The following is a 25,973-nucleotide window of genomic DNA, read 5'->3' as shown; positions in this document are numbered from 1 at the left end:
GGGGACAGGGACCCGGAGACAAACCCTCAGAGGGAGGCACGCGGACCCGATATGAAGACAGACTCAGAAAGAGTGGGGGAGGGAAATCAGAGAGAGACGGCCCAGACCCGAGACCCAGAGTGTGTGTGAGTGGGGGGAAGAAGGGGAGAGAGAGAGAGAGAGAGAGAGAGAGAGAGAGAGAACAGAGATGGAAGGGGTAGACGGAGACACCGGAGGACACAGGAAGGGGAGAGACACAGAAGCCCCATCGTGTGCAGATGGAGGCAGAGGGTGCGACAGAAACCCAGAGAGAGAGAGAGAGAGACAGTCAGAGAGACAGGAGGCAGGAGCCAGGAGCAGAGGCGGGCGGACACCTGTGGCAAGCTGCTCTAGGCTACACGCTCGCTCCCGCATTAACTCAGGAAGAGGGGACGAGGCTACAGAGAGCCGTTGACTGGCCCAAGATCCCACGGGAGGACACCTGGCGACTTAGGCTCACCTGGGCCGCCTGGCTGTGGCGAGGCAGGCCCTGCCTCCGGCCGGGGAGTGGGGGCGGCAGAGGCGGGTGGGACAGGGGCCATGCTTGAAGGGGGGGAGGGGGCAGTGGGCAGTCAATTATTGTCCTAACAAACCGCTGTGTTATATATATGAATGGTTTCCAGCAGGTGGAAACAGGGTTGAGGGGTGGGAGCCCCTTCCTAATCACTATGCACAGCGGCTGCGTGGGCAGCCCCGGAGGGCGGCCGCGGGGCGCCTGGCGTGCGAGTGGGGACCATCTGGGAGTCAGGACTCTCACCCCCTTGCAGATGGCCACGGCTTCCCGGGAGAGCGACTTGGGGTAGGTGACGGTCTGTTCCATGATGGCCTGGAACAGCTCCTCCTCGTCCTCGCCGTCAAAGGGGGGCTGAGGAGGGAAGCAGAGGGGGTAGCAGGTCGGGGACGGACGGACGGACGGACGGACGGACGATCTCTCCCCAGCCTCCACGCCTTCATCCCCCACCATGCACACAATCCCCCACTCCCCTCCTCACTTTCTAGGGGAAAATGTGAGCAAACCCCCAAAGCTCTATCTTCCCCCCCCCTCTTTCCCCAATGCTTCGATTTCCTATCTTTGCGGCTCTATCTCCCTGTATCTGCTGTGTAAATCAGCAGGGTGTTGGTGAGGCAGTATGTCATTTAAACGGAAGCGAGAGAAAGCCGCAGGACGAGCTGCACCGGCATTCTGGTTGGGTGAGAGGTCTCCGGTCTCCTGGGGATAGGAAGGGCCACATGAATGCAAGGATTTTTAACATGGGGCCTAGAGAGTTTTTATTCAGTTGAGGGGGCCTGCAAACTTGCGGGGGGGGGGGGGAATGCATCTTTATTTTTTTAAAAAATGTCTTTCTGGAATGTAGCACTCCATTCAATTATGTATGTAGGCAACACCGCAATACTCGTGGCTTTATCACCAAGAGAAATCACAGATATATATAGTTGGGTGTTATTGGGTTGTTTTTTTTTATCACATTAGAGTTGCAGATATCTCAAAATATCGGTTACCTCTATCTCAAAATGACTGGTAGGCCTTCCTATGTACTTCCTGTTCCTGCAAGATATTACTACTGAGCCCTGGCTCAGTGGTCAGAATGTAGGCCCATGAATGGAAGGGCCATGGATTCCATTCCAGGTCAAGGGGATGTACCTTGGTTGCAGGGCATTTGCAGGAGGCAACCAATCGATGTGTTGCTCTCACATCCATGTTTCTCTCTCTCGTCCCCTCATTCCTCTCTTCCACTCTCTCTAAAAATCAATGGAAAATATACCGTTGGGTGAGGATTTTTTAAAAAATATGTGTTACGCCCTGAACAGTTTGGCTCAGTGGCTAGACGCAGCCGTGGGCAAACTACAGCCCGCGGGCCGGATCCGGCCTGTTTGAAATGAATAAAACTAAAAAAAAAAAAAGACCGTACCCTTTTATGTAATGATGTTTACTTTGAATTTATATCAGTTCGCACAAACACTCCATCCATGCTTTTGTTCTGGCCCTCTGGTCCAGTTTAAGAACCCATTGTGGCCCTCGAGTCAAAAAGTTTGCCCACCCCTGGGCTAGAGCGTTGAAGAGTCCCAGGTTCGATTCCCGTCAAGGGCATGTACCTTGGTTGCGGGCACATCCCTAGGGGGTGTGCAGGAGGCAGCTGATGGATGTTTCTCTCTCATCAATGTTTCTAACGCTCTATCCCTCTCCCTTCCTCTCTGTAAAAAAAAAAAAAATCAATAAAATATATTTTTTAAAAATGTATTACAATTTAGTTCATTAACAGGACATCACATATATGTCCATATCCCAATGTTTAATATTTAGGCAACTGTCTATATTGAAATTAGATTTATTTAGTTGGTTAAATTAGATTCGATTAAACCTTTAAAGTATTGGTGATCATATTTTAATACGATCGGTTTCCTTTGTCATCCTTTTATTTTGTGCATTTGAAGCATCGTTCTTTGAAAGGGGTGGCATCCTGGGAAGACGGCACTTCAGGACCACGGACAGCGCCATCTGGGCGTGACCTATACCCACCTCTTAGCACTTCCTGACACTACAGACCTTCCTTCCAGGCTTTTCCTGAGATCAAGGTGGCGCCCCACTCCGTGTTGCCTGTAGCCCAGCCAGCCTCTCCCCAGCTCCTTACCTGTCCCGCCAACATCTCATACAGTAGAACCCCAAAGGACCACCAGTCGACAGACTTCCCATAGGGCTGGTAGGCAATGATCTATGGGGGACAGCGGCAGAGAGAATGGAAGGCAAGGACCCATGCTTTGTGCTTTAAGAAACACAGGACCCTTCTGGCTTCATCCCCTGGACACCCGACCCACTTTAAGGGTATTCAGTACACATTCTCCCCACCCAGGATAGCTTGGCCAGAGCTCCGTTCTTTGGGGAATCTGGGAAACAAACTCGACCTTCTTAGGATGTCCCTTTGGTCCCAAATACAAAGACCATCTAAGGGCCAAGTCACAAGTTCCACCCACCCAGAATATTGAAGTAACTGGACCCATCATTACTGTATCAGGTGCATAAGGCTTCAAATTCAGAGACCAGAGATTTTTAAATGCATTTCAGAGTCAACTAGGGGACTGTTTAAAAATAGGAATTCCACCCGGCCGGCCTGGCTCAGTGGTTGAGCATCGACCTATAAACCAGGAGGCCATGGTTCAATTCCCGGTCAGGGCACGTGCCCGAGTTTCGGGCTTGATCCCCAGTGTGGGGCGTGCAGGAGGCAGCCGATCAATGATTCTCTCTCATCATTGATGTTTCTATCTCTCTCCTTTCCTCTCTGAAATCAATAAAAATATATTTTGCCATAACCGGTTTGGCTCGGTGGATAGAGCGTCAGCCTGTGGACTCAGGGGTCCCAGGTTCGATTCCGGTCAGGGGCATGTGCCTGGGTTGCGGGCACTTCCCCAGTGGGGGATGTGCAGCAGGCAGCTGATCGATGTTTCTCTCTCATCGATGTTTCTGGCTCTCTGTCTCTCTCCCTTCCTCTCTGTAGAAAATCAATAAAATATATTTTAAAAAAATAAAAAATAAAAAATATATATATATATTTTAAAAATAATAATAATAGGAATTCCTAGCCCCGAAGAATTCCAACCTCAATAAGCGAGAGTCGAAGGCAGGAATGTGTGTGTATTTTTTTCAAAACCTCCCCAGGCGATTCTGATTACCAGCCAGGTTTGAAACCATTGATCTTGGTTACTCAGACACTAGCATGAGTCACCTGGAAAGATCAGAGTCGGCACCGCCCACACTACCTCCTCCTCCCGCAGAAAAGTGAAGACACGCTATCTATAGGTGCAGCCAGATCCTTAGCTCTACCCCGTTATAGAGCCAGCGTATGTACACCCTGCGCACCTGAAATATTCAGGAGGCAGCCCCCACTGGCTTAGTGCTCTAGGGGGATGGGCCCCACCGACTCAAACGAACTGGAAATCCTCTCCGCCTTCTTAGAATAGTCCAGTCACAGGCCGTGTTCTCCGGGGGTTCCTACCAGCTGGCCCCACTCTTTAAGAATATTCACCCGCAGGTCCCGCCCACTTTACCTATTTAGAGACCCAGCTCCACCCACTTGGAATGCTCAAGCCACTCGGAGCTGCTCTCCATGAGAACATCCACCACTCATGTAAAGACCCCCCAGGGTCAGCCCCGGCTGGTGTGGCTCAGTGGATAGAACCTCGGCCTGGGGACTGAAGGGTCCCGGATTCAATTCCGGTCAAGGGCACATGCCGAGGTTGCCGGCTGGATCCCCAGTAGGGGGCGTGCAGGAGGCAGCTGGTCAATGATTCTCTCTCATCATTGATGTTTCTCTCTCCCTCTCCCCTTCCTCTCTGAAATCAATTTAAAAATATATATTTAAGCCCTAACCGGTTTGGCTCAGTGGATAGAGCGTCGGCCTGCGGACTGAAAGGTCCCAGGTTCGATTCCGGTCCAGGGCATGTACCTGGGTTGTGGGCACATCCCCAATGGAGGGGGTGCAGGAGGCAGCTGATGGATGTTTCTCTCTCATCAATGTCTCTAACTCTCTATCCCTCTCCCTTCCTCTCTGTAAAATTTCAATAAAATATATATTAAATATATATATATATATATATATATATATATATATATATACATACATATATATATATATATTTTTTTAAAGACCCCAGGGTCAGGATCCCCGAAATATGAATACTAGACAACCAGCCCCACCCACTCAGCGGACTCGGAGGGCGCCCAGGGCAGCGGAGTTAGGGTTACCTCGGGTGCTATGTAGTCTGGGGTCCCGCAGAAGGTGCGAGTCGTGTTCCCGGGGAAGACGTTCTCCTTACACATGCCGAAGTCGGTGATTTTGATGTGTCCCTCGGCGTCCAGCATCACGTTGTCCAGTTTCAGGTCCCTGTGGTGGGGGTGTGGGGTGAGTAGGAATGGAGTTCAATGGGCTAGAGCCCTAGGTCCAAATCCCTTCCCCTCTAGGGGCCTGCCCCGCTCCATGGAAAGGCCTGGGGCTGCTCACCGGTAGATGATGCCCTGATTGTGAAGGAAGAAGAGGCCGATGGCGATTTCTGCGGCGTAGAACCTGGAGGCGGGGGTGGGGTCAGAGGTCAATGGCTGGACCCCCCCACCCAAGCCTTCCATCTTCCCTCCACCCTCACCTTGGCCGAGACTCACGCTGCATGGGGCTCCTTAAACTTGCCCAGCTGCTGAATGTGGTACATCAAGTCGCCCCCGGTGACATACTCCATCACAAAATACAGGCGATCCTGGGGGGGTCAGGGGGGGGAGGGGGCGGGTCTTAGAGGCAAGGACACGCCCACCAGCCGGTCCATGCCAGCCTGTGCGCCCAGCATTGGAAGTGAGCCGAGCTGTCTTTCTAAATGGGTGGTTCCTATTCACCGGAGACAAACATGAAAGGCTGGGGGGCCACCCAATCAGAAACCCAGAGCAACTGGCCACGCCCACCATGACCCAAAGTATTCTAACAAGGCCCACTCAGAACCTCCACCTGCCCCATGGCCTGTGACTCAGAACAACAGGTGTTCTGGTCCCGTCCTCTCAGAATTGAAGCTTGAGAATTAAAGAAGATGAAGAAGTAGAAGAAGATGCACTATTTGCTGGAATCCCAAACCTCTTTCACAGCCACTCACACACACATGCAGCCGTTCTGGCCCCCTGTTGGGAGCCAACAGGTACACGCCTCACCTGCAAGTGATGACACTGATAACGATCCTATAGAATAAAACCCTCATATGCAAATGGACCGAACGGCAGAATCACCGGTCGCTATGACCGCACTGACCACCAGGGGGCAGACGCTCAATGCAGGAGCTGCCCCTTGGTGGTCAGTACACTCCCACAGGGGTTCCGCCGCTCAGCCAGAAGCCGGGCTCATGGCTGGTGAGCGCAGCCGTGGTGGTGGCAGCGCTAAGGAGGTCCTACTGCTGGCTTAGCCCCTCGGGGAGCAGACCTAAGCCATTAGTCAGACATCCCCCAAGAGCTCCTGGACTGCGAGAGGGCACGGGCTGGGCTGAGGGACACCCGCCCAGTGCACAAATTTCGTGCACCGGGCCTCTCGTAATAATAGGAAGATCCAGGAAGCTGGCCACGCCCACTCAGAGCTCTGGGAAGTAGAGTCACACCCTCTCAAACCCTTGATGGTTCAGCCTCCTCGTCCCATTCCCCAATCTTGGGAAATCCTTCTATTTGATGAGTCCTTCATTCAGAATCCAAGAGTGAGGCGACCTACTCTCTGATCCCAGTTCTGGGCTCACCCACTCAAAAGACATTCTCCACACACCCCTTTACTCAACAACCCTTTACTCAAAAACACCCACTCAACACTCAAGGCAAGCTCGCTGGGGCCACGCCCACACAGGATCCATCAGGCTGGCCACGCCCACTAGGGCTCATCCATCTGGCCACGCCCACTCAGAGCATGAAGCTCTTTGGCCTTGGCTTCAGCTCAGAACCCTGGAGCAGGTCCCTGATCCATGGGGAGGTGGGGGGGCGGGGGGGGGGGATGGGAGGCGGGGCTCTGGAGCCAGCCTCGCCCCCTCCCTCCCTCCTTACCGGGGTCTGGAAGGTGGAGTGGAGCTGGGTGAGGAAGTGGGGCCGGCCCCCCGGGCCTCGGCCCCCCAGAGCCAGCACGCGCTTCTCCACCAGGGTGCAGTCCACGTCGTCATCCTGGACGATCACGTCTTTCTTCAGGATCTTGATGGCGTAGAGCTCCTCGGAGCCCCTCCGCTCCGCCAGCATCACCTGGGGACAGAGGCCCAAAGGCCCAGTCAGTCTTGGGACACCCAGGGGTGCAGGTCCCTGGCCCTCCCTTTCAGGGACACAGGGGAAAAAAATAACCTCAGGCCCTTCCTCTCCCTCTCCGGGGATCTGGTGCCCTGCCTTTGCCAAGGACTCCCTCAGGGAAAGCAATCCTGATCTTTCTTTTTAAAAATTGTTAGGAGTTTCCAGCGGTTCTCAACCTGTGGGTCGCGACCCCTTTGGCGGTCGAACAACCCTGTCACAGAGGTGGCCTAAGACCATCCTGCATATCAGATATTTACATGACGATTCATAACAGTAGCAACATGACAGTTATGACGTAGCAACGAAAATAATTTTATGGTTGGGTCACAACATGAGGAACTGTATTTAAAAAGCCAGAAGGTTGAGAACCACTGGTAGCCCTAGCTGGTTTGGCTCAGTGGATAGAGCATCAGCCTGCGGACTGAAGGGTCCCAGGTTCGATTCTAGCCAAGGGCACATGCCTGAGTTTCGGGCTTGATCCCCAGTAGGGGACATGCAGGATGCAGCCAATCAATGATTCTCTCTCATCATTGATGTTTCTATCTCTCTTTCCCTCTCCCTTCCTCGCTGAAATCAATAAAGATATATTTTTAAAAACATTTAAAAAATTGTTATGAGTTTAGCCCTGGCTGGTTTGCTCAGTGGATAGAGCATTGGCCTGCAGACTGAAGGGTCCTGGGTTCGTTTCCAGTCAAGGGCACATGGCCAGGTTGAGGGCTCGATCCCCAGTAGGGGGCATGCAGGAAGCAGCCGATCCATGATTCTCTCTAATCATTGATGTTTCTCTCTCTCTCTCCCTCTCCCTTCCTCTCTGAAATCAATAAAAATATATTCAAAAATAAAATAAAATTTTAGTGAGTTTATTTGAGCTAAACTGAAGACATACGCCGCAGAGCAAGACCTCAAATGCTCTGCAATTCACATCTTCATTTGTCTCCTCTCCAGGGACCTGAGGGGCCCCATCCAACCCACTTCGGGGACTCAGTCCTATTCCTGGCGGAGGACCAGAAGTGTGACCACCCTCCAGACACCCTCCCCTCCCCCCCAGAGTCCCGGGAATCCGACCTTCCCGAAGCTGCCTTTTCCGAGAACCATGAGGAAGCTGAAGTCGGAGATGTGCAGGCGTCCTGGGCTCGCCCCGAAGAAACAGCGCTTGGAGTCGGTGGGACTAGGGGACGGGGAGGGGATGGGAGAGGAAGGACCCATCCGCACCCGCTGCGAGAAAGGGAGAGACCCCGAGGTAGTCAGATCCCCCACAGGGACAGGGGGGGTACCCCTAAGAGAGACAGAATCCAGCCATAACCGGTTTGGCTCAGTGGATGGAGCGTCAGCCTGTGGACTGAAGGGTCCTGGGTTCCATTCCAGTCAAGGGCACATGCCTGGGTTGCAGGCTCCACCCCCAGTAGGGGGTATGCAGGAGGCCGCTGATCAATGATTCTCTCTCATCATTGATGTTTCAATCTCTCTCTCCCTCTCCCTTCCTCTTTCTGAAATCAATAAAAATTTATTTTAAAAAAAGAAGAAAGAAAGAAAAGGGTGGGGAGAGATGGAGAGTAAATAAAAGTTGTCCCCGCCCCCTGCTTGGCTTAAGAACTTTCTAGGACTTTCCAGAGCCAGGGGGTTTATTTATTATTTAAATAACCCTTCTAGAGCTTACTGTATGCCATTAAGCCTCTGGAAAACCCTGTTAGCGCCCCACCCCACCCCCTTTTAGAGAAGAGGAAGCTGGCACAGAGATGTTAAGTAACTTTCCCCAAGTCACACAGTGGACAATAAGCAGAGCCAGAAATCAAAGTCCATTAGTGGGAGATTATGTCTGCCTCCTTCCTGTTTCTCCACCGTCACCCAGCACGTGGCTTGGAACACAAGCGGTCTCAGCAAGAGGGTGTTGAATGGAGGGCGGTCTCAGGAATGCAGTTCCTATCTTCAACCTTCAGAGCCCACCCAGAGTCTGAACATCCTCACCACCCCTGTGCCCTGGGCCTGCTGCTCCACCTGTGTGGTCGCAATAGCCTTCCCATCTCACTCAGTTTAAAAGCCAAAATCCTTCCAATGAATGACAAGACTCTTTCCACAATCTTCCCTCTCTGGCTCCACCTCCTGCTCTCCCCCGCCCCCAGCCTGTCCTCCCTGCTGTGCAGCAGACACTGTAGACCTGCCCCCTACCTCAGGGCCTTTGCACGTGCTGTTCCCTCTGCCCGGAAGGCCCTCCTCCGCTTTCCTCTCCTCTCGGCTCACTCTCTCACCTCCCTCCCATCTTTGCCTCCCTGGCTTTTCTCAGTGAACCTTTCTCTGCTTACTGCAGTTAAAACCACAAACACTTCTCCCAGGACACGCCCTACCCTCCTTAATGCTGATTTTTCTCCACGTGGCTCATTGCTTTCTAACATGTTCTCGTTTATTTTGTTTCACGTCTTTCTCAGCGTGAAGCCTCATGGGGGCAGGAATGTTTTTCCTCTCTTGTTTCCCGCTCTATCCCCGGTGACGAGGGCCCTGCCTTACCCACAGAGGGCCTCGACAAAACGTTTTATGAACGGATAAATGAGGGAGAAAGCATTCCTTCTTTGGCCCGGGGTCCCTCTCCTTTGCTGGGGAACCCTGCAAGTCCTCCAGGCCCCACCTCTCTGGGAAGCTTTCTCTGAGTCTCCCAGGCAGGGCCAGGTACCTCCGGGACCTCCCTGGTGCCCAGTGCCCCAGGCCCTCCATCATCAAACATATTCCTTCTGCGGGTGAATTTCTCTGTCTGTAGCTTTCACCGACACTGAAAGAGGAGATGCCAGCACAGGGCTTGGCATATCTGACACTTCCGGAAACAGGTGCTCAGTGAGTGAGTAAAGGAATGGAGGAGAGCAAGGCCACCCTGATAAATACATAGAAAAACTCCAGGATGAATTCTGGTGGCGCCTCCTCAGGGAAGTCCTCCCTGACTACCTTTCCCCAAAAAACTGGGTTAGTCTGTGCCCCTTTAGTGCCCTGGACTCCGATGTAGCACATCACCCTGGGATTTAAGTTATCACACCTGTGACTGTGTCCTTACATTGGGGAGTTACCTGAGAGTCAGGTTCACCTAGGACTACTCAGCAAGCATAACCCTGCCACCTGGTATGTGGTCGGCCCATGTGTGCGGAAATGAAGACCGATATTAGGGGAGGGAGAGACACACACACAGATCCCAGGAATGACACTGTCTCCATTCCAGGTCTCAGCGCCACTCACCTCATAGAGTTCCAGGGGGTAGTTACAGGCCTGGGGGGAGGGAGAAAGCCAGAGTCAGAGCCCCAGGGAGGTAGGAGGTGGGGGACACCCACCCACCCCAAACTCCCAAGCTGCAGGGATGAATAGGAACTCCAATTCCCATCAGACCTTGAGGCAGGAGCCCCTTAGAAAAGCCAAGGAAGGAGCCCCACGGCCTTCTGGGAATTGTAGTCCCAGGACCAGTAGGTGTTTGGGCGTGTAGGGGTGGAGGGCGGGGGGCCGCGGGCTGGGCTGGGTACCTCAAACTTCTGGAGGAGGCTGCAGTTGTCAGCATCGGCCACGGGCACGTTGTAATATTCGCCCTCCTCCTGGTTCAGTAACTTGTACCTGACATCAGAGCGATGGAGAGAAAGGGTGAGATAGGGAGAAAGGGGACGGGAGGGAGAATGATGTCGGCCCCGCAGGAGGGAGCCCACACACAGAGGGAGGTGGGCGCGCCCGCCGCCCACCCTGGCCCTCACCAGCCGTCCACCGGCGCCTTGAGCAGCTCGGACACCCCGAAGGACATGGCGCCCATGAAGTCGTTGCGGGAGGTCCGGTCCCAGTCCCACACCTCCACGCTGAGCCTGCGCTCCACGTCCCCCGGCTTCAGGTTGCTGCGGGAACGGGGTGGGGGTCGGGGGGGGGGGTGCAGAGTGAGGGGCCCTGCTGCCGCTGCCTCGCTCCCTCCCCATCCCCTGCTGGGCAGCAGGCGAAGCCAGGGAGCTGGGGTCTGTGAAGGGTCTTCCCACACCAGGGCCCTGCCTGGAGCGCTCTCTCTGACTCCCCCAGGCGTGGCCCGTCCCCATACCTGCCCCCAGGTCCTTCTGTCCAGGTCCCTGTCCTATTCCGCTCTCTGTCCCTGCCTTTGTGTCCACTGGCTTCTCTTTCTTTCCCTGCCACCCGACCACCCATCACACCACCCCTCTGCTCCCAAACTCCTCTATTCGGTCTGTCTCGTTCTAGGGTTCCCTCTCTCTCTCTCTCTCTCTCTCTCTCTCTCTCTCCCTTATTGATTTTAGGGAGAGAGAGAGAGAGAGAGAGAGAGAGAGAGAGAGAGAGAGAGAGAGAGAGAGAGAAACATCAACTTGTGCATTCGGTGGTTGCGTCTTGTATGTGTCCTGACCAGGGATCCAGGGGTCCTCAAACTACGGCCCGCGGGCCACATGCAAATACAAATATTGTATTTGTTCCCGTTTTGTTTTTTTACTTCAAAATAAGATATGTGCAGTGTGCATAGGGGTTTGTTCATAGTTTTTTTTTTTTTTAAACTATAGTCCGGCCCTCCAACCATCTGAGGGACAGTGAACTGGCCCCCTGTTTAAAAAGTTTGAGGACCCCTGGAACCCTCAACCTTGGTGTTATCAGGACAATGCTTCGGTGGTTGGCGAACTCGTTAGTCAACAGAGCCAAATATCGACAGGACAACGATTGAAATTTCTTTGGAGAGCCAAATTTTTTAAACTTAAACTATATAGGTAGGTACATTGTTATTAACTTCATTAGGGTACTCCTAAGGCTTAGGAAGAGCCACACTCAAGTGGCCAAAGAGCCGCATGTGGCTCTCGAGCCGCAGTTTGCCGACCACGGCTAACCAACTAAGCTAGCTCTCTCTTTCTTTCTCTCCTCCTCCCCCCCAACTCTTCCTCATCTCTGTCTCACTCTAAAGTGGGGGGGCTTTGGGCTTTGATGACGATGGAATACATAGATGTCTGTTTCTCAGCTTCTGCATCTCCATTCCTCTCCCCCAACCATTCTATTCCTTCTCCCCCTCCTTCTCTGCTCTTTTCTGGGCTTTCCCGCTACCCTAACCCCTCCCACCAGCTGCTCTCTGGGGGGCTTGTGAGCCTCCAGGACCCTCAGATCATCCTCTGTCAGCCGTCGCAGCCTCCCCTGAACCCGAGGCTCACAACACAAAGGTCTCATTCCACACAGGGTTCAGCGTGGCTTTCACTGTCCGGGTCTTCTGTTTTGTCAGGTTCCGAGGGTCTGGGATGAGCTTCAGTTTCACATAGGGGTCGGACAGACCGTTGGGGTCCATGGGGATGAGGTTGCGGGCCTCACCGACTGGATGGGGAGGGGAAGGAGGGGAGATGGGGTTAGAGATCCAGGAAGAGGCCCCTAGCCCACCCCTGGTCAGCATGGACACTTCCAAACTCTCTCTTGGCCCAGGAGTCTTTGCTGTCTACTTCCCTCCCCAGTACGCAGAAGACAGGGCATAGAGCCCTTTGCCCCAAAATCAGACCTTCCATTAGGACCCAGGAGTCAGGACCTGGCCGTTCTCTCACCCCCTCCCTCTCAAGGACCTTGAGGTCCCGCATGGCCATTAAAAGGACTCAACCAAAGGACTTGTATGCATGCATATAAGCATAACCAATAGACACAGACAACAGGGGGTGAAGGTGAGAGCATGATTGCGGGGGGGGGGGGGCAATGAGAGGACAAGGACACATATGTAATACCTTAATCAATAATTAAAAAAAAAAAATGAAGCCCTAGCCGGTTTGGCTCGGTGGATAGAGCGTCAGCCTGCGGACTGAAGGGTCCCAGGTTTGATTCTGGTCAAGGGCATATGCCCGGGTTGCGGGATCGATCCCCAGTGCGGGGCGTGCAGGAGGCAGCCGATCAATGATTCTCTCTCATCATTGATGTTTCTATCTCTCCCTCTTCCCTCCTCTCTGAAATCAATTTAAAAAAATATTAAAAAAATGAAGAGCCCTGACTGGTGTGGCTCAGTGGATAGAGCATCGGCCTTCGGACTGAAGGGTCCCAGGTTCGATTCCGGTCAAGGGCATGTACCTTGGTTGCGGGCACATCCCCAGTGGGGGGTGTGCAGGAGGCAGCTGATCGATGTTTCTCTCTCATCGATGTTTCTAACTCTCTATCCCTCTCCCTTCCTCTCTGTAAAAAATCAATAAAATATATTTAAAAAAGAAAATGAAGGGAAAAAGGGGGAATGAAAGTTGCCAGAGGCGGAGACGGGGGGCGCCAGCTCGAAGGGGCGTGGCCAAGTGGTGCTAGTCTCTGAAGGCGGGGCCCGGTGTGGGCGTGGTCTCCGCGGGGCGTGGTCTCTCGGGTCTGGATGTGGGCGGGGCCTCCGAGGGGCGGGGCCTCACCCGTGATGTGGATCTCATCCGCCGTCGGAGCTCGGATTTCCAGCTGCAGGCGCCCGCGGCGCTCCGTGTGGTCCACGCCGCACAGGGAGGGCACGCTGCGCACACAGCGCCGGTGCACGTTCATCTCGCAACCTGGGGGTTAAGGGAGGGACGGGCGGGGGGGGAGAGACAAAACCAGGGGCAGCGCTTCAGGCCCCGCCCGGGACCCGGGGCTCCCCTCCCCGGCATTTCCCCGAAGCCAGATGCCGCGCTTCTGCAGGGGCCCCCGATGCGCGCCCCCCCACCCCACCCCCCAACCCCGGTTCTGGCTGGAGCAGCGAGCGCAGACTCACTCACAGGAGCACTTCATGCCCTGGTGCACCAGCCCGTACAGCAGGGAGCCGCAGTGGTCGCAGAAGGTCGGGCTGCTGTAGCTGTGCAGGCGGAACTTGTGCTTGTTCCGGGGGTCCTGGGGGCGCAGAGGGGCGGGTCAGAGGGCGGGCTGGGGTGTCTGAACCCTCCACGAGCAGCCCTGGGAGCTCTTCCTCCTCCTGCCTGGCTCTCCCAGCCTCGCGGGGGGTTCCGCCTCGCTCTCCCTCATTCCTCAGCGTTTATTGAGCAGCTACTGTGTGCCAGCCAGGCTCTGTGCTAGGTGCCGGGACCCAGCCATGAACCAAAACAAATCAAAACCCCTGTCCACCTACAGCCAACGCCACACTTAATGGGCAAACACGAAAAGCGTTTCCCTTAAAATCAGGAACAAGTTAGTCAAGATGGTTCTGTCAGCGCTAGCCACAGCCATCCGCCACGGAGAAGAAAGGAAAGGCATCCACATTGGAAGGGAGGATGTAAAACTGCCACTGTTCGCAGGTGACATGATATGGCGCATAGAAAACCCTAAAGACTCCACCGAGAAACCACTAGATCTAACAAATGAATTCGGCAAAGTAGCAGGATACAAGATTAATATTCGGCAATTGGTGGCATTTTTTAATTTTTAGTTTCTTTTTTGTTTGTTAATCCTCACCTGAGGATAGTTTTCCATTTATTTTTATTTTTAAAAATATTTTTATTGATTGTTAGAGAGAGGGGAAGGAAGAGGGAAAGATAGAAACATCAATGATGAGAGAGAATCATTGATTGGCTGCCTCCTGCAAACCCCCTACTGGGAATCGAGCCCGCAACCTGGGCACGTGCCCTTGACCGGAATTGAACCCAGGACCCTTCAGTCTGCAGGCCGACGCTCTATCCACTGAGCTAAACCAGCTAGGGCTGATTTTTATTTTTTTTAAACTTTAAATATATATATATATATATATATATATATATATATATATATATATATATATATATATATATATTCAGAGAGGAAGGGACTGGCTGCCTCCTGCTTTCCCCATACTGGGGATTGAACCCGTACCTGGGCATGTGCCCTGATCGGGAATCAAACCCTGGGACCTTCTGGTTCATAGGTCGATGCTCAACCATTGAGCCATACTGGCCGGGCATCCATTGATTTTTAGAGAGAGTGAAATGGAGGAGGAGAGACAGAGAGAGAGAAACATCGATGTGAGAAAGTCACATCGATTGGTTGCCTTCCACACGCACCCTGACCAGGGCCGGGGATCAAGCCCACAACCAAGGTACATGCCTTTGATCAGCAATGAACCCGGGACCCTTCAGTACGCAGGTCCATGCTCTATCCACTGAGCCAAACGGGCTAGGGCAATTTCTATTTTTAATAAAAAAACAAAACACTCCTGTCCACATGACGTTTGCTTTCTAGTGGAGGGAGACAGAATATAAGCATGACAAATAAATTATATTGTATTGTGGATGGTAATAGGTGCTCTGGAGAAAAATGAAGAAAGGAAGGAGCCTGCCAGGATTGGGAGGGCGGGGAGTAGGTGGGTGCTGAAATTTGAAATAGTGGACAAGTAGAAGGCATTACTAACAAACAAGGTGGCATTTGGGCCATGCCTGAAGGAGGTGAGGCTTTCAAAGTCCCATAACCCCCACACCTAACACCTCATACAGGCTGTTTTTTGAGGACTTGTGGTCCACTATGAGCCCCTGATCATTCACGGTCCGTCTCTGTCACTGCCTGCTGACCATCTGCCTTCTCTGGGCCCCTGGGGGGATGGAGAATCTGACCTGTCAGTTATAGGGCCCCCGGCGTCCTACATGAAGGATTAAGTGTAAACCACACAGCAGGGCCTGAGTGTTAAGTGTGCTCAGTATTGCTGTGGTGGCTGTTAGTGATTTCATTTTTTTAATTTTTTTTAACATTTATTTTATTATTATTTTAATCCTCATCCGAGGATATTTTTCCGTTGAATTTTAGAGAGAGTGGAAGAGAGAGGGAAAGACAGAGAGAAACATCCAGGTGAGAGAAACACATGGATTGGTTGCCTCCTGCAGGCGCTGGGACCAGACCCCCCCCCCCCACCCCCCTCACCCCAGGAGCCTGCAACCCAGGTACAAGGTACACGCCCTTGACCAGAACTGAACCCTGGACCTCTTGGTCCGAGACACTCTATCCACTGAGCCAAACCGGCTAGGGCCTTATCAGTGATTTCACTGCAGCCCCCACATAGCTCTGAATTAAGAGCTAGGCCATTTCCGAGCTGTGCGATTTGGGGCAAGTTCATGTCCAATTGTGAGCCGTAGCGCCCTTCTCTGCCCAGTGGAAATAAACAATCTATATCTTGAAGCCTTGCTAACTGTCTAGAGTCCAATTAAGCGAGAATTTAGGGCACCAGTAAAGCTCTCTCGCTCCCCGCCCCCCCGCCCCCAAGGTTGCAGTGTTAAATCATCTGATGTTTGCCTTGTGCGAAGTATGCACCGGCAAGAGTTATCGGAGGGTGAAAATTCAGGACACCCCGGGGGTCTTCTATGCATTTGGCAGCTCCTTGGCGATCCTATGTCGGAGGAGACTTGGGTGGCAGAGGGGGTGCTGGTGGCGGCCGGCCGAGATCTCTGTCTGTGCTCTGGCTTCTGAAGATACTCAGCTGATGCTGAATCAAAGGGCTCCTGCCTGTCGAACGGGATGCTGGGAGTGAACACCCCCAGCAGGGTGGCCGGCACACGCGAGCCCAGGGGTAGAAGCTGTTATTATTCTCAAGGTGAAAGTCCCTTATGCAAAGGGGACAGTGCTGGGCTCCAGGGAGAGGCGGCGGGGTCCACATTTTAACTCTGCCCAATACCCAGCTCTGTGGGCCCCAGTCCCCTCTGAGACCCCGGCTTCCTTCCTATAAAGTGTGTGTAGGGAGGAGGGGGGGGGGTGTCTTAGCTGTTTGGCTCAGTGGATAGAGCACTGGCTTCCGGACTAAAGGGTCCAGGGTTCCATTCCAGTCAAGGACACATGCTCGAGTTGTGGGGCCTGCAGGAGGCAGCCGATCAATGGTTCTCGCTCAGCATTGATGTTTCTCTCTCTCCCTTCTTCTCTGAAGTCAATGAGGATATGTTTAAATAAACAAACAAGCAAATAAATAAATAACATGGGGGGGGCGGGGGTAGGTCAGGGAAGTGAGCCCTCCCTGCAAGGGGTCTTGTGAAGACTAAATGGAAGTCATACTTGTGAGGCCCTTAGCACTTAAGCCTTTGACCCATGTTACTTATGAGATCGAAGGCATTAAGAAGCCCGGCCCCCCGAAATAGCTCAGTGGTTGAAAGTTGACCTATGAACCAGGAGGTCAAGGTTCAATTCCCAATCAGGGCACATGCCCAGGTTGTGGGCTCGATCCCCAGTGGGGGGGCATGCAGGAGGCAGCCAATCAATGATTCTCTCTCATCATTGATGTTTCTCTCTCTCTCCCTCTCCCTTCCTCTATCAGTAAATATATATATATATATATGCCTTAAGAAGAGTCCTGACTAGTGTGGCTCAGTTGGTTGGGTGTCATCCCACAGCATGAAAAGTTGCTAGTTCGCCCTAACCGGTTTGGCTCAGTGGGTAGAGCCTCGGCCTGCGGACCCAAGGGTCCCAGGTTCGATTCTGGTCAAGGGCATGTACCTTGGTTGCAGGCACATCCCCAGTGGGGAGTGTGCAGGAGGCAGCTGATCCATGTTTCTAACTCTCTATTCCTCTCCCTTCCTCTCTGTAAAAAAAATCAATACAATATATTTTTTTTAAAAAAAGAAAAGTTGCTAGTTGGATGATCCTGGTCAGGGGGCATGCCTGGGTTGAATTGTGGGCTCATTCCCCAATAGGGGGTGTGCAGGAGGCAGCTGATGGATGTTTTGCTCTTGCATCAATGTTTGTCTTTCTCCCTCTCCTTCCCTCTCTCTCTAGAAATCAATAACAAATCTCTCTTCTTAAAGCATGAAGAAGAAAAATGACGCCAGATGGATGGAGAGGAAAGACTACCTCCTCACCATTCCCCTCTGTTCCGGCATCGGCAGCAGTAATAACTTTAACCACGATAACTCACATTTCGTCTCTTGCCATGGGCCAGGCACGGTCCCAAGTATTTGACTCATTTGCTTCTCAGAGCAATCCTATGAGGTGGGCATGATGATCTAGCTCCCAGCTCCCTCAGCTTATAGGCGGGGAACCCAGGAGGCACAGAGAGGTAAGCTGCCTTCTGGAAGGTCACAGAACCCACACGTGGAGGTGCTGTGACTGGAGCCCAGGCATCTGGCTTAGGGGGTCTCTGCTCAGACGAGCACAGGACCAGTACCGAACCCCATAAGCTGTTGTGCGGATTCAATCCTCCACTACTCACCATCCCTGCCGAGTGTGCGCCACGAACGTGGGATAAATCCGTGGCGCTGGCAGAGGAGGTGGGCAGGGGAGGCGGCTGATGGATACCATTTGTGGGTGCTGGGAGACAGGGGTGCTCAATACATGTTTTGTGAAGTCCCATCTTCTACGGAAACTTCCATGTTCTCACTTGACAAGCTGGCAACATGACTCATAGATGTCTCTGTGTGTGCGGCTGTGTCCCTGCATCTTTCTCCATCTACTCATCAGAAATTCATCTCCAACCCTGGGCGAGACTCCTCACCTGCCTGATTTCACTGAACTGTCAGAACAAGCCTGGGATGTCTAGCTTTCTGCTGACCCGGGAGGTAGAGGCTGTGCACGTGTGGCAATTTAAGTTTAAACCCGTTCAAATGGAAGGGGATTCAGAGTTCCCTCCCTCAGGCACCCCAGCCCCTCTCAAGCGCTCCCTGGTGAGGAGGCGGTGGCTTCAGGCTTGGACACACAGACAGGCGTGTCCACAGAAGACTCTACTGCTCAACACTAGCGGGTCGGCCCCACGTTATAGGGGAGGTGGGGGCGGGACTGGGGTTCAGAGAAAAGAACCCTGAAGCCAGACAGACCGTGAGGGGAGGATCAGGGATGGGCTGTTCTTGTGAGCCCCTGAGGGGTGGGGCTGGGGAGGGAGGGAGAAATTGTAGGTATCTGTGTGTGCACACATAAAAAACTATATGCGCATGTACGCACACGGGGATCTATATACCATGGTGTATGCACATGGGGAAGTGTATATGCACACGTGTGCACATGGGGACCTGTACATGCAGGTGTGTGCACATGGGGATCTGTATGTATAAGTGTGTGTGCACATGGGGACCTGTATGTATACGTGGGTGTGCACATGGAGAACTGTATATGCAGGTGTCTGTGCACATGGGGGACCTGTACATTCAGGTGTGTGCACATGGGGCCCTGTATGTGTAAGTGTGTGTGCACATGGGGAACTGTATGTATACGTGGGTGTGCACATGGGGAACTGTATATGCAGGTGTCTGTGCACATGGGGGACCTGTACATGCAGGTGTGTGCACATGGGGCCCTGTATGTATACGTGGGTGTGCACATGGGGAACTGTATATGCAGGTGTCTGTGCACATGGGGGACCTGTACATGCAGGTGTGTGCACATGGGGACCTGTATGTATACGTGTGTGTGCACATGGGGAACTGTATGTATAAGTGTCTGTGCACATGGGGAACTGTATGTATACGTGTGTGTGCACATGGGGAACTGTACATGCAGGTGTGTGCACATGGGGATCTGTATATATAAGTGTCTGTGCACATGGGGATCTGTATATGTAGGTGTGCGTGCACATGGAGAACTGAATATGTAGGTGTGTGTGCACATGGGAGATCTGTATATGCAGGTGTGCATGCACATGGGGATCTGTGTGCACATGGAGAACTGTATATGTAGGTGTGCGTGCACATGGGGATGTGCATATGTGTGTGCACGCACTGGGGATCTGTGTGTGCACGTGTGTGTGCATGTGTACTGCCGGATCTCTCCGGGCCTCCCTCTCTCAGAACCTCGGCTGTTTTCCATACCCACCATTTTCTGTCCTCGGCTCTCCGCGTGCCTGCACCCCTGTCTCTGAGTGTCTCCGTCCTTGTCTGCCTGTCCACATCCCCTTTGCCTTCTTCCTGAGCGTTGCGCGCTCTCTCTCTCTCTCTCAACCGGAGCCTCTATCTTTCCCTGCATCTCTGAGATTCTCTCTCCTTATCTCAGCATCCCAGGGCCTGCTTCACATTTCTCTCTCTCTGCCCCTCAGCTCTGTTGTTAAATCTCCTGAGCACTGGCTGACAGCCCCGCCTCCAGCGCCAGTCCTTGGCCCCCTCACCCCTGCCTTCCCTCTGTCCCCCACCTGTGTCCCCCGCCTGGCTCAGTCCCCTCTGATACCCCCCCTTTCCAGGCCAAGGGCAGGGAATCTGGGCCAGACCGGCTCCCCCTATCTCTCCAGCCCCCCCCTCTCCCCTCCCAGCCTTAAAAATAGCAGGAGAAATTGGGACGGACGCCTAGGGGGTGAGGGCGGGGCGCGGCCTGAGGAGGAGCCACCAGGTGTGTGGGCACTCACGTCCGTCTGGGGGCCCTTCCCGGCGCCTGGACACTCGAAGGTCACGAATTCGTGGCATCGGCGATGCACCACAAAGCTGCAGACTGGAGGCGAGAATCAGAGAGACCCCCGGGGACAGGGAGTCAGAAGGAGAGGGACCCCGACAGGAAGAACAGGAAGCACGCCAGTGAGGCGCAAACCCTGCCCCAGAGAGTTCAATGGGGAGACTGGGAGTGGACATTCAAGACAGAAACAGAATCGGAGCATCACAGAGAGAAATGCAGAGCACAGACGGGCTGGTGAGACACCGAGACAGACAGACACAGACAGAAGCAGAGACAGGAAGAGGGAGAGAGAGAAAGACAGACACACAGAGAGGCTAGGACCCCGCTGATGGACACAGGCCACAGAGGCAGAGGAGAAAGCCAGAAGGGCGCAGGCAGGGAGAGGGGAGAGAGGAAGCCCACAGAAGAGTCCTGGACGGAACAGAGAGCAGCCACTTGGGCAGGAGTGAGTCTGGGGGCGCCCGCTGCGGCCGCCCCCTCCCTGACTCACTCTGTTCCCAGCCTGGCAGCTGGTGCTTTGGGGACTCGCCCCCCTTTCCGCCCCCCTGTCACTGCGGGCCCCACCCGCCCCCCACCACCCGCCCAGGGCTGACCCCACCCGTCCTGCCCCTGCCTGGGACCGGTTGATGTTGTCATGGTGACGGCAGCCTCGGGTGGGGGGGGGGGGAGTAGGGCTCTGACTTTGCATCTTCAGCCCCCCTCCCCTTCCCAATCTCCCCGTTCCCATGGCAACAGATTCTCCAAATATCTGTCCCCACCTGGAGCCGGCCAAGGGAGGGGCCCCCAGCACCACCTCCGCGGTGGCCCCGCCGCCAGAGCTGCCGCCCCGCCACAGGCTGCGGCTCTGCCACACCCCCCGCCCCGGGCTCCCCCGCGCCTCTCTGGGGACCAGAGAACACGTGTGTCAAGCAGCCCGGGCTGCGGGGCCCCGGCCTGCCCCCTCCTGAGGGTCCCGGGAGTCCGGGGCCCAGCTCTCACCTTGACATTGCAGGCCCTGCTTGCCGATGCCCCTGCAAGGGGCAAGGAGCTGAGGTCAGTGCAGAAAAGGGGTACCTGGGCCCCCCCCCCCATCTGCGAGCCACAGGCGGCCTCTGACCCTCCTCCCGCGGGAGCCAGGAGTCTAAGCCCCAGCCCCCTCCTCTCTCTAGAACCCAGAGACCTTCTGGCCCCCAGCCCCTCCTCCCTCAGACCCGCAGCCCCTCCTCCCTCAGACCCGCAGCCCCTCCTCCCTCAGACCCAGCAGCCCAGGACCCTCAGCACCTCCTCCTCCTTCTGAACCCAACCCCCCGCCCCCCAGCCTAGGACCCGGAGCCAGGATGACAGCCCCCTCTTTCCTCATTACTCCGGGACCCCGTGTGGCAGGGGTCTCCGCCCCGGGCCCTGGCCCCGCAGGCACCCCGCCCCGTCCTCACCAGATGAAGTCGGTGCAGTGGCTGCAGAAGGTCGGCTGCTTGAAGAAGCGGGCGGTGAACTTGTGGCTCTTGACTTCGTGCACCACCTTCTGCCTCAGGGCCCCCTTTCTGCAGAACAGGGGCCGGGGGCCCCCCTCGGAATCGCCTCCGCCGGGGCCCAGGCCCGCCATGGCCCCAGGAGCGCCGCAGGGACCAGGTGCCTGCCTCGCGGGGGGAACAGGTGGAAGGGCCCGGAGCCGGCACCTCGGGAAAGCCGAGGAGCCCCGGGGAGATCCCGAGGAGGGGCGGAGAGGGGCGAGGCACCTCGGGGAGCGGGCGAGCGGGGCGGGCAGCGGGGCCCCGGGCGCGCCTGCGGGGAGCGGGCGAGCGGGGCGCGGAGCCCGGGGCAGGGGCGCGCACAGCCGGCGGCACGGGCGGCGGCGGTGGTGGGAGCTTGGGCTCCGGCACCTGCTGAAATGTGGGAGCCCGGGGTGGGGGGAGGCGTTGCCATGACGACCGAGGGGCGGGGTTTCGGCTTAAAGGCGTCCCCCTCCCTCCACGCCGGACCGACGTCCAAACACCCTCCCCCTGCTTTGCCACAAACACACGTGCGCGCCCCGCACCCGCCCCGGGGGCTGGCTGGAGGGAGGGGCGTCCTCGGAGCCGTGCCCTCCCCCACCCCAATCTGTCGCCCGGCCCCCACTCGAGCGCCTCCTGGCTCCCAGCACCCCGGTACCCCCAGCACCCCTCGGATCGCTGTGTCTCTGACTGTGACTCTGGTTCAATGCCCAAACTTTGCACTCGGGGGCGGGGACCCAGCAAGCCGTGCACGGGGAAGCTGGGTGCCTCCGAGGCCACCCCGAGTCTTGACTTTTCTCTCGGAGCCTCTTAATCTCTCTGTCTCTGTCTCCCCCTGGGGGTGTCGCTCTCGGGGGCTGCTCCTCCCCGTGGGTTCCTGGCGCGCGCCCGCTCTCTGGTGGGTGGGTTTTTCGTTCCTGGTCTCTGAGCGTTTTTTCTTGCCCTGTTTTCTCCCATCTGCGTCTGTCACTCATCCTGTGGGCCTCTCTGGGCCTTGGGTGGGGGCCGCTCCCTAAATCCTCCCTCTCTCTCTACCTGTCCTTGCAAATGCCTCCCTCTCTCTCTACCTGTCCTTGCAAATGCCTCCCTCTCTCTCTACCTGTCCTTGCAAATGCCTCCCTCTCTCTCTACCTGTCCTTGCAAATGCCTCCCTCTCTCTCTCTACCTGTCCTTGCAAATGCCTCCCTCTCTCTCTCTACCTGTCCTTGAAAATGCCTCTCTCTCTCTCTACCTGTCCTTGCAAATGCCTCCCTCTCTCTCTACCTGTCTTTGCAAATGTCTCCCTCTCTCTCTCTCTACCTGTCCTTGCAAATGCCTCCCTCTCTCTCTCTACCTGTCCTTGCAAATGCCTCCCTCTCTCTCTCTACCTGTCTTTGCAAATGCCTCCCTCTCTCTCTACCTGTCCTTGAAAATGCCTCTCTCTCTCTCTACCTGTCCTTGCAAATGCCTCCCTCTCTCTCTACCTGTCTTTGCAAATGTCTCCCTCTCTCTCTCTACCTGTCCTTGCAAATGCCTCCCTCTCTCTCTCTACCTGTCTTTGCAAATGCCTCCCTCTCTCTCTCTACCTGTCCTTGCAAATGCCTCCCTCTCTCTCTACCTGTCTTTGCAAATGCCTCCCTCTCTCTCTACCTGTCTTTGCAAATGTCTCCCTCTCTCTCTACCTGTCCTTGCAAATGCCTCCCTCTCTCTCTACCTGTCCTTGCAAATGCCTCCCTCTCTCTCTACCTGTCTTTGCAAATGCCTCCCTCTCTCTCTACCTGTCCTTGCAAATGCCTCCCTCTCTCTCTACCTGTCCTTGCAAATGCCTCCCTCTCTCTCTCTACCTGTCCTTGCAAATGCCTCCCTCTCTCTCTCTACCCGTCTTTGCAAATGCCTTGGGCTCCGTCTCTGAGTGTCTCTCTGTCTCTCGGTGACTGGGTGTCTCTGTCAATCACCCCCGCTGTATCTTTCTCTAGGAGAGTTCATTTCTCTCTCAACCCTGGCCATCTTCTTTTTTTTTCTTTCTTTTTTAAGATATTTCAAAGAAGGGAGAGAGAGAGAAACATCAATGATGAGAGAGACTCATTGACTGGCTGACTCCTGCACGCCCCACACTGGGGATCGAGCCCGCAATCCGCGCATGTGCCCTGACTGGGAATCGAACCCGGGACCTCTTGGTCCATGGGAGGAGCTCAATCCACCAGCCAGCCGGTCTTTGTAAATGCATTTTGCCTCAGTCCCTCAGTTCGCCGGCTTGACTCTTCCTCTCTCCCTGCGGTGCCTCTCCTAACCCAATCCCTCCTCTGTTCCTGGGGGGCGGCGGTCTCGCTCCCTCTCGCCCCCCATCTCTGTCCCTTTCTCGCCCGCTTCTACTTGTGTCTCTGACTCGATGAATCTCTCTTTGCACCTTGGGGTGGGGTCTCTCCCTCCCTCTCGCTGCGATTCAGTCCCTGTCCCTCTCCGGCTCTGGAGTTCTCTGCGCAGCTGTTCGAGGGTTTTTTTTTTTTTTTTGGGGGGGGGGGTCTCTCCGAACGTGACGTCGGCCCTGCGGGTCCCCTCCTGCCGCCACCGCCCCGCCCGCCCCGGCGCCCTCCACCTGCGTCCCTCTCCGGTCGTGCTCCTTCCCTCCCGCCAGCTCGCGCTGGGAGCCCCGCTGTTGCCAAGGGCAACCACGGCCCCGCCCTCGGCTGCGGGGCGCAATGCATCCTGGGACTCGTAGTCCAAGCCTGCGGACCGCCTGTTTTCACTACGCGGCTGAGAACTTCCTCTCCCGGCATGCTCCGCGAGACGGAGCGGGGCGCTGGGGCGGCGCCTGGGGACGTGGGGAGCCCACCGCACTTGGTTTGGGACTTTTGGGGGTCGGGGTCCGCCTTCCCGAAGCCGAAGGGGTGGGGGGAGAGAATCCGAGTCCGCTCCCAACCCCCCAACATGGGATCCTCTGGCCTTCCGGCCACTCCAGGTCCGCCGTGCCCCAGAGCGGATGGGGGTGGGGGTGGCCCTGAAACCTGACCTCGGAGTCCCACAGCGCTCGGTCCCAGCGCCCCCGGAGTCCTTCCCGGTCGCCTACGTCTCACCCCCGGGTTTTAAAGCGAGTCTCTCCGGCGCCTGCCAGGAGGGGTGCAAGCATGGGGTGCGGGTGGGGAGGAGACGCCCTTTGGGCAGGCGGGGGTTGGTACAGGTCAGTTTTGGGGTGGACACTGCAGAGATCAAAAGAAGCCATCCCTCACGTAAAGGGGTGCCCCTGTTCCGGTCAGCCCTCCCCCCTCTTCCGGCGAGACCCTCCCCTCCTTTGCAACCTCTCTTCCCAGCCGCTTTGCAGGTGTCGGTGCGGGACCTGGGTGGCGCGGCCCTGGAATTTCCCGGGATTTCTACGGCGCTGATGAGGCTCCTCGGGCTGGAGAAACCGGCAGGATGACCCGCTGTGGGACAGGGACTCCTTTGATCGATCTTGTCGAGGTCGCCATTCGCCAGGTGTGGCAGGGGGCTCGGGTCTGAGAGCGGGGATGTGGGCAGGGTCACCCTGGAGGCCTTGAATGCCGGGCTGAGCGGCTTTGGTATTGCCCAGGGGCAAGGCGGGATGGGATATGGAAGGATGAGCGCAGGGGAGGGTAGGATCCCACCGGGATGTTGAAAGCATCCTCGAGGCCAAGGTGGGCGGGAGGCAGGAGGGTCAAGGAGGGGGCTGGGTCAGGAACCTGGAGCAGGGGACAGTACAAATAGCATGGAGGGTCCCAGCCGGTGTGGCTCAATGGATGGAGCGTAGGCCTGCAGACCAGACCGATGAGTCCCAGGTTCCATCCCAGTCAAGGGCACATGCCCAGGCTGCAGGCTCCATCCCCAGTAGGGGGCGTGCAGAGGGCAGCCTATCAATGATTCTCATTGACGTTTCTCTCTCCTTCTCCCTTCCTCTCTTGAAAACAATAAAAAATGTATTAAGAAATAATTTAAAAATAAATAAAATGTTAAAAAAAAAATAACATGTAGGAGGAAGAATAGGCAGAGTTTGGTTAGCAACTGACTGACTGAGAGAGGGAACCGGGAGGGCCAGAGAGATGCTGCACGCAGATTAAGACGCTGAATTTCTCAGGTGCTCATGGGACTCCAAGGATGGAGGAATCTTGTTCATTTCCTTCTTCTTCTTTTTTTTAAATAGATTTTTATTGATTTCAGAGATGAAGGGAGAGAGAAACATCAACGATGAGAGAAAAGCATTGATCGTCTGCCTCCTGCACACCCCAGTTGGGGATCCAGCCTGCAACCTGGGCATGTGCCCTCACCGGAAATCAAGCCGTGACCTCCCAGGTCATAGGTCGACGCTCACCCACAGAGCCACACGGGCCCGACGAGTCTTGTTTGTTTTTAACTAGCTCTCCTGGTTTGAGAGAGTAATTTGGAAGTCCCAGACTCAACTAGTATTTTTCTGAGGAGGCCAAACTTGTCTCGGCCCCACCCCGTTTCTCCCATCAGACCCAGGAACCTGGGCCTCGCCCTGCCTCCCGGAGTCTTCCCCAGTA

At 55.2% G+C, this 25,973-nt stretch overlaps 1 protein-coding gene and 1 long non-coding RNA gene across 4 annotated transcripts in view; one reads left to right on the top strand and one right to left on the bottom strand.

The window, feature by feature from the left end:
* The window catches only part of PRKCG (protein kinase C gamma), a 23,903-nt gene extending 2,029 nt beyond the window's left edge, over positions 1–21,874 (bottom strand). Inside the window, exons 1-16 of the mRNA XM_081107983.1 lie at positions 21,424–21,874; positions 20,990–21,021; positions 19,968–20,050; positions 13,483–13,594; positions 13,147–13,278; positions 11,941–12,097; positions 10,513–10,647; positions 10,291–10,378; positions 10,013–10,042; positions 7,862–8,011; positions 6,566–6,754; positions 5,168–5,259; positions 5,013–5,075; positions 4,757–4,895; positions 2,649–2,729; positions 776–883 (exon numbers count right to left, since the gene is read on the bottom strand). Of these exons, the coding sequence (XP_080964109.1) occupies positions 776–883; positions 2,649–2,729; positions 4,757–4,895; positions 5,013–5,075; positions 5,168–5,259; positions 6,566–6,754; positions 7,862–8,011; positions 10,013–10,042; positions 10,291–10,378; positions 10,513–10,647; positions 11,941–12,097; positions 13,147–13,278; positions 13,483–13,594; positions 19,968–20,050; positions 20,990–21,021; positions 21,424–21,593 (1,761 nt within the window). The 5' untranslated portion in view covers positions 21,594–21,874. The remainder of the gene's footprint in view (positions 1–775; positions 884–2,648; positions 2,730–4,756; positions 4,896–5,012; positions 5,076–5,167; positions 5,260–6,565; positions 6,755–7,861; positions 8,012–10,012; positions 10,043–10,290; positions 10,379–10,512; positions 10,648–11,940; positions 12,098–13,146; positions 13,279–13,482; positions 13,595–19,967; positions 20,051–20,989; positions 21,022–21,423) is intronic.
* LOC308531114 lies at positions 20,941–25,836 on the top strand. 3 transcript variants are annotated; one of them, XR_013996896.1, is made up of 3 exons: positions 20,941–21,043; positions 24,768–24,930; positions 25,613–25,836. It is a non-coding gene; the product is annotated as an uncharacterized lncRNA (long non-coding RNA). The 3 variants fall into 3 exon arrangements; XR_013996897.1 differs by lacking the exon at positions 20,941–21,043 and adding an exon at positions 21,579–21,619; XR_013996898.1 differs by lacking the exon at positions 20,941–21,043 and adding an exon at positions 23,938–24,418.
* Positions 25,837–25,973: the final 137 nt, after the last annotated feature.

The sequence above is a fragment of the Myotis nattereri genome (assembly GCF_964212035.1).
Source record: "Myotis nattereri genome assembly, chromosome: 15".
NCBI classification, from domain to species: domain Eukaryota; kingdom Metazoa; phylum Chordata; class Mammalia; order Chiroptera; family Vespertilionidae; genus Myotis; species Myotis nattereri.
The sequence above is the reverse complement of the archived record's forward strand: the minus strand, read 5'-3'. Positions and strand labels throughout refer to the sequence as shown.